The following is an 11,364-nucleotide window of genomic DNA, read 5'->3' as shown; positions in this document are numbered from 1 at the left end:
CCCGGATGTGTTCGTCTTGTCACGTGACCTGCCAGCCTGCGCGCTTGATTTGAACGGCGTTAGCAAGTCGTTAAAACAGATGCTTGGGCAAGTTGGTAACTCATTTTCACCGGAACAGCGCGCACTAAGACACGGACAAGAAGGGAGTGTGTGTCGTGTCTCCCTTCTTGTCCGTGTCTTAGTGCGCGCTGTTCCGGTGAAAAAAAAAAAAAGTTAGCAAGTCAGCGCGGCGCTGGCGCAAGGTACCGTCTGTGTCAAAAGTAACCAGGCTGCATGGTTTGCTTCTAGCTTGTATAGTGGAGCCCTCGTGGCTTTATTTAATGTCAAAAGGTGCTGGAAGATAAGAAGACCCCCAGTCCTTACCTTTAACGACCATTTCAGCTTCAGCGAAGCTGTAAAGCCTGTTTCACATGACAGCGAAAATGCTAGCGAATCCTGTCGCCGCGGCGGAAAAACCTGTTTTTGAGTCGTCGCTGCGACGAGCGGCGAAGTTTCAACAAGTTGGAAATTTTCGCTGCGACGCGTCGCTCAATCGCTCAGTCGCTTGCATGTGAACCGGCCTTAAGAGCTCCGCTGCATGAGCTAGAAGTAAACCATGCAGCCTGGTTACTTTTGACAAAGACTCTACATATGCTGTATATTGGTTTCTCAATAGGTGTGTTGAATACTGGTCTCACGAGGCATTTCAACAGCCTGTATGCTTATACTCTATGGTCCAATCAAGATGATGCCATTGTATTTCACGCGCTTGCCTCCTTTTTGTTGTAATAGTCTTTAGTTACCCTCGTGTACATACGTGTGAATGCTCCCTATGTGAGCAAATGTGTGCGGGCCCTTATAACCCACACCTGTAAAAATCCCCGATTGGACTGACATCTTCAATCAAAATAAATATCAGGTTTTTCAGGGAAGACTCAAAAATTTTCAAAAACAGGCTTTTTGGGGTAAAAACATGGCTTTTGCGGCACATTATTACCAGTATCGCTGGACACCGGAAAGCCTGTTAATTGTCTTAGGTAGTAAGCTGGTAAACTAATTTCTAACTTTTTAACTATCAGAGATAGGCAATTCGTTGCAATTGGAGATTTGTAGCCGGTCGTTAGTAGTAGCCATATCAGTTTTTAGAATTTCTAAAACGCGATTACACTTGCTGCTGTGGCTCGACAAAATTTGGATGCATCGTGTGCAAATACATTCGCTTTCGAAAGCACGCAGGCAAAGCAAGCCCTCCAGTGCATGTAACTAGTCGAAAAAGCCAAATTTTGTCGAGCCGCAGCCCCAAGGGTAATCGCGTTTCCCAAATTCTAAAAACTGATATGGCTATTACAACCAGCTACAAATCTCTGATAACAACTAGGCGTCTAACTCTACTGATTAAAAAGTTATTTATTAAAAATTATTAAACCAGCTTACTGAAGACAATTTACCGGCTTTCTGTTGTCCGCCAACACTGGTGATAGCACAAACGATATTTTTACCCCAAAAAGCCTATTTTTGAAAATTTTTGAAAGTGATTGCTGAAACGCCCGGTATTCAGGTAATGCTGCCTCCGCACCATTATGCTGTCACATTTATGAATCAGTAACTCAAGTTAGCTCTCCCTTACATTGTGCAATTTAATTCCAACCTAAGGAGAGTTTCATACCACATTTCTCACTTGGTACCAAAAAAGAATACTGTGTTCAGTTATACGTTAAATTTTACACTGCGAAGCGACCTCATGAGCAGTGTTTTTCCGAGTCACAACCTACAACCAACTTCAACATCATGACCTCTCCCATAGCAGATATAATATGAATAAAGGCTGTTCAGCTGAAATGGGAATCGTTTGAGCTGTTGTTGCGGTTGGTTCCATAATTGGTGAGAAATCTGTTGTAAACTTAATTTTTGTTGCTAAAGTTTTAATTCACTTGTAGTCAGTTGTATTCATTTTGGCTCATATCAGTCAATAACATATTGACTTTTTAATGCCTCGTGAGAAATCGTCTGTAAATGGATTTTTTCTTGCTTGAGATTTAATTCACTTGTAGGCAATTAAATTTATATTGGGTCATATCAGTCAATAACATATTGACTTTTTAGTGAGTCGTGAGAAATGGGCTGTAAATGGAATTCTTGTTGCTTGAGTTTTAATTTACTTGTGGTCAATTAAATTTATATTGGGTCATATCAGTCAATAACATATTGACTTTTTAATGAGTCGTGAGAAATGGGCTGTAAATGGAATTTTTGTTGCATGAGTTTTAATTCAATTCAAGTCAATTAAATTTATATTGGGTGAAATCAGTCAAGAACTTATTGACTTTTTAATGACACGGTGAGAAACGGGCTGTAAATTGATTTTTTGATGCTTGACTTTTAATTCACTTGTAGTTATTTAAATTTATATTGGTTCATATCAGTCAAGAACTTATTGACTTTTTAATGACAGTGAGAGATCGATGTAAATTGATTTTTTGTTGATTGAGTTTTAATTCACTCGTAGTCAATTAAATTTATATTGGGTCATACCAGTCAAGAACATATTGACTTTTTATAGACCAAAGTCATTAGGATTTGAGTATGAATAGACTTTTTATTGACTCAACAAATACTCTATAAACAGTTAATTGCATCTCAATGTGCATTTTTGTAAGGGGAGGAAAAGACCTAGCGCACGTCACTGTCGAGACCAATGCATTTTGCTAGAGTTTAAACGAATGGTGCAAGGCAAATTACCTAACGCTGAACAAAACCAAAACAAAGTGTGTTCTGTTTCGTGCGCCAGGAACGTCGGATAAACTTCCTGAATCTCTTCTTCTTGGTCCGTACAATGTTTCCAATCAAAAAATTGTGAAAACAATTGGCGTAGTATTTAATGAACATATGCCCTGGAACCAGCCAATTCAGTCGTTATTGGGTAAATTAAGCAAAGCAGTTGGCATAATGAACAGCCAAAGACTAATTCTCCCGGTGACGATTAGGCGATTACTTTATAATGTCCTGTTCAGCTCTGATTTGTGTTATTGTCTACTGGTTTCGGGAAGCACTACCGCTGAAAACTTACGCAAGCTCACTCTAATGCAAAAAACGCAGTCCGCCAGGTATCAAATGCTTCCTATTTAGAACACACTGGGCCTGTTTTCGGAAAACATAAGATCATTAGAGTTCAGGACATGTGCACTTACACACTTCTATGTTCTTACAAGAAGGCGGTTCACGGTTGACTACATGTTTTTTTTTTACATTGCACATCCTGAGCACACTCCTAGAGCATATACTTTTCACTGTCCACCGCTTTGGCCTGTTCGTTTTTCTCGCACGCACTACGGACGAGAGAGAATTCAGCATAAACTGCCTACGAGGTTAAACCTCTATTACACACATAATGTCGACATCATCACGTTCACGAAAACATATACTAAGTTTATTTACATTTAAAAAATTTGGCACTTGTTCGTGTGTATGTCTATAGGGAACGATTCCATATTTAGGTTCTGTGGTGACGATTCCATATTTATATTTATGTGTGCGATATTTCCTGTCATACTACCACCATTTCCCAAGATATGCGTTTACGCTTTTTTTATGTGCGTCGGAATGCTTCAGTACTGGGCGAAATTTCCGGAGCCCTCCACTACGGCGTCTCTCATAGCCTTAGTCGCTTTGGGACGTTAAACCCCATAAACCAACCAACCAACCAACCTGTTTCAGTATGGTTCAATATATGGCACGTGCTGTGTACGAGATTGAATGTTGCGTTTCACACCATTTGTTGCAAGTTTTTTTGTTTCTTTAGTTGCTTTTCATGAAGAACTGGTGTGCATCATATCTGCGTCTCCTTCTATTATCACGTACATTCTCTTTAGTGATTCTTCATTAGCCTATATTGATATGTCCTTTTCGGTGCGCGTTTGATTTGTAATGTATTTCTGATTTATTTTTTATCGCGCTTTATTACTGGCGAATGTATTTTCGCTGCGTCCACTGCTGATGGGTAGCTGGAGCCTAATCAAGCTGCAGTGTAGCAGCTTTTTCTTCGGCCACCATTTTTGTTGCTTTGATTGGTTGAAAAGATGCTTTTTCTTCCAACCTAGTTTTGCATTAGAAAGATTGTTGTTTTAACAATTTCAGTTCCTTGAATTAAAATGCGTGGACTCCTCCTTTAAATAAAAATGAAGTTCTGCATACTTTTTCGTCCCATGTCCCTGCGCCATGTTTCTTGTTACGCTTGTACCAACAAGCTCAACTCTCCGTTATATTACGTTATCGCAGCCTTAATATTCGTGCAAACAGAAGGGAATACTAAAAGAAACATTCTGGAAGGCTAAAAATGCTCTCACAACAGCTTTATTGAAAAACCCAGCGTTGCGGACCGGTAAAAACGTCATTACAGACCATGCATTTATGGGCATAGTCAGCGTTTAACAACATCGTATCGCGCACTATTGACCGAACTTAGCAATTTCGCCTTGATAGAGCGTTAAGTGTCCAGCATATAGGCACTTCAAACTAAATCACATGTGCTGGTTTAAAGTAGGTTTATACCAGTGTTGCTGGAAATGTGTGTCATAAAACAAGACACAAATACATTTTTGGGACCGTTCTAGCTGGCAGTATTCGCAGACACACAAGCTACAATCACCGAAAATACTAGATCCGCCAAACAGGAACCTAAGTTCGCGCTATAACCCCGAAGAAAGCCGAAAGCAATCATATGCTAGGGGAAGCAGATGTTCTGAAACCACTTCAGTGAGGGCAATCTTTCGCTTCGAAGATGTAATCAGTAACGGCGCACGAAAGTGAAACCTTCGATCTGTTCACGGTAGCGAAGCAGCTGAGGCTCAGCAAGAACACCGTTTGAACAACAACAGGCACATCTTTTGTACAGCGACACTTTCAATATCGGCACTAAAATTAAGCAGCTAAGGTTCCGAATCCTCAACTGTTAAATCCAGTTGTAGGTCTACCAGATATTTAGACGCCTGAGTAGCCTATGTTTATCGTCGTCAGATAAAGGTTTTGAAACGATTAATGTGACAGCGCCTGAAGATGCAAATGATTTTATTATCACAGCTGCAGCAATAAGAAGTAGAGAGAGAGCAGAATGGACCATCAATGTTCGTTGTCGTACACTTAAGAGAAGCTAAAAACGACGCTTATAAAGCCTGGTCGGAGCATTGCCGTTCAAAAGAGCATAGAATGCCGCGGCCCTTGAGAAGAAGCACCAAATTGCGTCACCAAGAACGTATCTTCCAGGTTACTATCGGATGACAAAACATGGCTGTACTCTCGTCGTTCAGCATTGGGCGCCAACACTTTATGGTGGCGTGGATGAGGGCAGGACTTAAGGCGGCGTTTTCCGCCATACGCTAGAGGCTCCGGGCTTAAAACCTACGTGGTCCGCAGTTGTGTGGCCTCTCAGCAGAAACGAGGTTGCGCGTATCGCAGAGGACAATTCGGTCGGCGGAAAGCGCGGGATCCGGATACACTACCCCGTTGCCGCTGTCTCCCTCGATGGCGCGGGACACGACAACTGTGACGGGCGCTGACGCCATTCCGGACAGCCATGTGTGTACGTGAATGATCTCGGCGGTTGGGAAGAGATGACTCAGAGTATCCATCAGGTCTCGCCGCAGCTTCCGCGAAATCCCGATCGACGTAATGCAGAACCGGCGCAGCCGCGATGCCCTCCTGAGCCCTCGCCCGAGGAAAGACAGGTCCAGGGGCACGATGCAGCTCTCCAGCTTGAGGCTGTACACTTGCTCCATCATCTGTGAGCCGCATTGCGGAAATCATGTGTAAGCATTTTTGAACGCAGTTTATGAGCACAATTTTTTTTTCATACATTGTAAGATTCCAGTATATAGATCAATATACGCGCAGATCTCCTGTCAACAGGCTTGCATTTTTTTTTCCTATTAACATTTCCGCGATCGCCAAAAGCATTTCCCACTGTTTTTCTGTGGCAGTCTTAACCGCTCCGTGTGAACGATACAAAAATATATCGCTGCTGATAAGATGAATGGACCACTTCAATCAACATTTCCACAACAGTTCCTACAATTTTACAATACTTAAAATTTGTTTCCCAGAAAGTTGGATTTGCAAAATTTGATAACATGGTGAAATACTTGGTATGCCTCAACCTTTGAGGCATGGCATCATGACGGTCCCCTCGATCAAATTGCTTGCAATTAAGAAAAAAAGTGACGGTGCAAAAGATGCAACTTGTTTTGGAATGACGTAAATTTTACGAACCTGCCATACATGAGGTAGTTGGTACTACATTGGTGTACCTGCAAATGGTTGCGTATTGGTATATTGTGGTTCAATGTCCCGAAGGAACTCAGGCCATGACGGTCGCCGTAGTGAAGGGCTCCGGAAATTTCTACCACCTGCGGCTCTTTAACATGGACTGACATTGCGCCGCACATTGGGCTCTAGAATTTCGCTTTCACTGAAATTCGGCCGCCGCGGCCGGGGTCGAACCCGCGTACTTAGTGTCAGCAGACGAGCGCTCTAACCACTGAGCCACTGCGGCGGAGTAAATGGTTGCGAATTTCTCAGCAACAGCACTATTATAATAACCACCAGTTCTTCATGCTGCGCTCCGAATAAACGGGGATTTCAAAATTCATCTTATGTAACCTGCTAGTATGACAAAAACTAGAGATTGGGACAGACACAATAAGAACATTGAAAAATTAACCAAGTCCAGCTTGAAGCTTTCATGAGTCAATGTATGCAACAGATCTAAACGCCGTTCTTTATCTACAAATTTATGCCAAATCTGCCTCTTTGCGCACAGAGGTGCGCGAACGTATGGAAAGATCAAGGAAAATATTATTACCTTAATTTTATAGCGTAGTGCTACAGCACAGTTCTATAGGTTTAGTCTGGCCAAATTTCTACCAGCGCTTACCTCCGTCAGGGCCGCTGTGGTTTCCTCACCCGCAAAGCCCGCAAGGCCAAGGTTCCGGAGCCTGAGTTCACGGAAAACGCAGCCCCTGAGAAAACGAAGATCTTGGACGTTCGGCAGATCGCACAAGGTGAGACGCCTCAGAGAGCTCAGGAGGTGCAGAGACCCAAACACCTCTTCGTTGCATGTTGAAGGAGCGTTGCAGACGGCGCAAGTCGATGACCGTGCGTTCACATCGGCGCGCACGTCTAGCTCTTCCATCCTGAAGCGCGCCCTGGCAAGCTGTTCGAGGCACCCTTGTCGGCTTAGGGCACATGAGGGTAAGGCAAGTGCGCGCAGACCGACGAGGCCGGCTTCGGCCAGAGCATAGCAGCAATCGACGTTCGGCTTGAAATGGAACGAAGTGAGATTAAGCTCACTCAGGCTGACGCATCCTCTGAGGAAGGTAAGGAAACACGCGGCATCTACGGCAGTTCCAGAACATGCACTAGCCACTCTCGAAGACACCATCGTCAACGCTCGTGTGCTTCTATGCCAGTCGTAACGAGCTGCTGCTTCGAGTGTTGCAAACGCGTCATCTTGGATGACAATGAAGAGATTGGAAAAGTTTTCTGGGACAAGATGTGCCGTTCTCCTGTCTAAGACAACGCAGTTCGTTGCCAGTCTTGGGTTCTGCCTAACGATCACGCTCCAAGACATCTTCAGGTTTGCCTCGAACACGCCGAGAAGACTTCCGGGGTTGCGCACTGTATTTCCTGCGTCTACTAACGCCATTATTTCCGCTCTGAGGGCCACAGAGGTGCAGTCGTCGGTGAAGGTGAACGTCTCGAAGTTTCCTGCCGTACCGTCGTGGAAGCTCCCGAGCAACCTGGATGCAGCTATGCCAAGCGCCCTAATTCGCGTATCAATCCTACGCTCGTGGAAATGCAGTTTCCGAAGGCTTGAACAATGCTTGAGAACATAGCACAGAAAACTGACGTAACGCTCGCTCGGTATCGCTTCCACGTACATGCGTCTCAGGGATTCCGGAAATATTGATGGTGTGGCATATTCCGGCGGCCTGCGTAGAAAGCTATCTATATCTGCCTCCGGAAGTACACTTCCCTGGATTGACCATTCGAGGTGCTGCAGACAACGTAGCCTGTCTCGAAGGAGGCGAAACATCGCTGTGGGCCGCAGGCAGGTGTTCACACAGCGCAGTGTAGTGAGATTGACGCAGGTATAAGCGCACCACTCCACTGTTTCAGAACTGGCTGCCACGAAATCATTCAAGTCGAGCTCTCTTATCGCCATTGCTCGACTCTCGTCTAGGTATTCTCGAAGGGAACGGGCTGAGTTGCTCCTAAGGAACCTCGTCGTTCGCAACACGGACTGGACTCGAGCAAGTATAGCCAACTCACGCGAAGTTCTTTCGACGGCCATGAGGTCTTCGGGATCCAGGAACGTCAAGATGTTGGTAATTATCTCTCTCGGCAGCCGCAGAAGGTTGAAGGTCTCATTGACAGGTGCCATTCCGGCAAGCGTCAGGGCTTCAGTGGTTTGCGTGTGGTTCACTCCCCTTGCTGCCGATACTTCCTTACCGGCCCGGTGAATGCAGAGCACTCGGAGGCGAAGCGCCTATTCACCACCGCTTACGCAGAACTGGAGTGAAGCCAAGCTTGTCAACCAGTACAAGATATCACGGCTCGGCGCATGCGTTGCCTTGCAAACGAACAGCAGCAGCCTATGAGGACATTTTTCTACTTCACATAAACGTTACGGCGATAATCGAACACCGTTTGCAGCCTCTCTAGCTTGCTATCAACAAATCATTTTGATGTGCATCTTTCACCTTGCTCTACTAAAATCACATATAAATGGTGAAGCAAGCGTCTGAAAATTAAAATGACGATTAGGTAGCATTTTCACTGGAAGTATAGTGCTCGTTACTCTTTAGACGCATTCTAGCGCATTGGTGAGCGAATATTAATTGTTTCAAAAACCAATTAGTAGTGCTGTCCGTATCAAAATTTTTATCACAGGAGCTTCTTGCCATATCTGCATATTCATATGGAAATTTCAGACCGTTACTGTTGAATGCAAAGTCACGGCGACTGGCACGCACGCATGTCCAGTATATGAGCCGGAAACTGAGCGAAGTCTATTTTCAGTTAATGGTATAAATCCCATTAATTACCTAGTAAGGACAAAACCAGGCCTAGTATAATTGGTTTAACCATGAAATAGGAGTTTAATTCGGCACAGGAAATTCGCCCCGTGGTGGATAAACACGTTGATGGTTAGAGCACTTTGAAACGGGGTGATAGCAACAGCCAGAAGGCTGTAAAAAATATTCGCATATATTCGTAACTTTTTTCTGAACCCTGACAGATACGTCTTTGCAATTCTTATTGCAATGAAATGACACAGCTACCAATAAACTGACGTTCTCTGCTTTGAGGCCACGAGTCTCTTGTTGGTTTTTACGCACTTTTAACGCTGATGCGTTTACGTTGCCTTCGTTCACTAAGGTAACGAAAAGTTTTGAATTATTTCTTGATTTACTGCACACCATGTTGGCATATTTCCTTTCATAAGGCGTTGTGTTCTCGCATAAAAGAAAGCGGTACTGCAGGCTGAATTATCATTAAATAATAATTTCTTTAGTTCTCATTTCTTCTTTTTATTCGAGACGGCATAGAGATTCTTTTTTATTGAAATGATCACAGCACCTCCCTCCTCCACCTTGTTTTTAACCCTTTTTATTACCCGTTCGGGTGTCCCACCTGTGTATTAGTTAGTGTTAAATTTCTTTTTCGCCGCTGCTATCCATTACTTTTTCCGTGGAAATCCTTAAATGTGTTTGCTGCCCATCCATTTCCTTGATTGTTTGTTAGCCTCTCCCCATTCTAGAGTTCACGCTATGCTTCCCGCACTTAGTAGGAGAATTAAAACCAGGGCTCTGACAGCAGGATTTTCTGCAGAAGAAAATAGAGCTTCTTTGCAGCCACTTCGAATGCTGCAGCAGAAAAACAAAGATTTGTTCGAGTTGTTTTCGCTGTACCTTTAAAAATGGAATCTCGTGGTAAAATTTGAGACTGAGCACAACACTGTTCAAATTTTACTCTTAACGACCATTTGGCGCAGGCATGAAGTAGAAATAACTAACACTCGACTCTGCGGCAACATGGGGGGGGGGGGGGGAGGGAATCTGCCATTTGGTGCAGTTAGGTGTAAATGGCGCAAGAATTCCATCACTACGCCCTTGATACGGTGAGCACCACACGGCGCAGTGCGCTGCCCCGTATTACCGGCAGCGCCTAAGCTAATCTCCCAGAAGATATATTTAGTTATCAGCCAAGAATACAAAATCGTCAGCATGAATTAAACTGCAACCTCGGTTGCACATCTCATCTTATGCGTGACACTGCTTGCCGCAGGCCACGCGCTTGCAACACTGCACTTTTCAAGATATTCGCAAGCACTTCTTGTCTAGTCTATTCCCTAAGCACCCTGTGTGTTATTTGTATGGTGTTTGTGTCTTGGTAGTCTTCTTCCCTCCTCAGGCATATGTTTACCTCGTTCACGTCAAGTATATACCCACTTTAATTTCTCGTGTGGGGGTTACATGAAACGAAATACTGGGATGCAATATCACATAAACTTCGTCCTACATAAGATGCAGATGGAGTAAATTTTGCGCTTTTAACAGGTAATATTGTCATGTTGTGGTGACGGCATGAAAGCACTGAGGAAGAAAGCGCAAGAAGGCTTCCAGAAAAAACTGTTAATAGGGCTGACGTGCGCCCACAATCAAATGAATGACTCGGCGGCGACGAAAACAAAGTACAAAGGAGGAACAGCTGGTGTGAATGGGTGGCAAATGGAAACGACTACTTTCGTTGGAGGAATCGCTGTTCTATGCGTTCAGGAATGATGGAATTCGGTGTATACGTCACCCCAGACCTAATTTATTGGACCCCGTTATAAACTTTCCAAGTTAAACTACAAACGCGGGAAAATTATAGCACGGGGCTGATTCTCCGCTGGTGGAGCTTCTCGCCTTTACTCAGTTCGACGTACCATGAGCGAAGAGGTTGATCAGTGGATTCTTGAAAAGATTAAGGTTCCACTGGCATGTAGGAATTTTAGATCTGGATATGTGTTTCAAGAGAATTAAGATGGAAGACACTCTTCTACGCTTCTGAAAAAATGGATGAAAAAGAGGACGTAGGACCTTATTGAGTGATCAAGCCAGTCTGCTGAGATTATTTCAATTGAATATTTTTGGATAAGCATCGCTCTTCGTCACAGGGACACATAAGCCAGGAGCGCCTCGTAGAAAGTTGACAATCTGATTTAAAATCAGGGAAACGTGAACTAGACGTTCACTCACAGCTTCCTGGACTCCATGCTTCGGCGAAGTCGAGTAATAATAGACGGAAAGCACTTGGGCGTGAAGTATTGATGCATTAGAATATTAT

At 44.0% G+C, this 11,364-nt stretch overlaps 1 protein-coding gene across 1 annotated transcript; it reads right to left on the bottom strand.

Moving 5' to 3' along the window:
• Positions 1 to 4,957: 4,957 nt before the first annotated feature.
• Positions 4,958 to 8,413, bottom strand: LOC149344245 (uncharacterized). The gene is made up of 3 exons (XM_089547188.1): positions 8,302 to 8,413; positions 6,905 to 7,779; positions 4,958 to 5,753 (listed from the first exon to the last, which is right to left on the bottom strand). The coding sequence occupies exons 1-3, from the start codon at positions 8,411 to 8,413 to the stop codon at positions 5,367 to 5,369; spliced, it is 1,374 nt and encodes a 457-aa protein (XP_089403314.1). The 3' UTR covers positions 4,958 to 5,366.
• Between the last annotated feature and the right edge of the window lie 2,951 nt (positions 8,414 to 11,364).

The sequence above is a fragment of the Amblyomma mixtum genome, chromosome 5 (assembly GCF_055824585.1).
Source record: "Amblyomma mixtum isolate Tamu chromosome 5, ASM5582458v1, whole genome shotgun sequence".
In the NCBI taxonomy this organism is placed as follows: Eukaryota; Metazoa; Arthropoda; class Arachnida; order Ixodida; family Ixodidae; genus Amblyomma; species Amblyomma mixtum.
Note: the sequence above shows the minus strand (reverse complement) of the source record. Positions and strands in the feature narration are given on the sequence as shown.

What these genes read in the sequence shown, in the direction of transcription:
- LOC149344245 (XM_089547188.1), bottom strand. Translation starts at nt 8,413, where the DNA reads ATGGCACCTGTCAATGAGACCTTCAACCTTCTGCGGCTGCCGAGAGAG. An exon ending in GGCCGTCGAAAGAACTTCGC is followed by an intron (nt 7,780 to 8,301) that starts GTGAGTTGGCTA and finishes CGCTTGGCATAG; the next exon opens with CTGCATCCAGGTTGCTCGGG. An exon ending in CCACAGCGGCCCTGACGGAG is followed by an intron (nt 5,754 to 6,904) that starts GTAAGCGCTGGT and finishes TGCGGCTCACAG; the next exon opens with ATGATGGAGCAAGTGTACAG.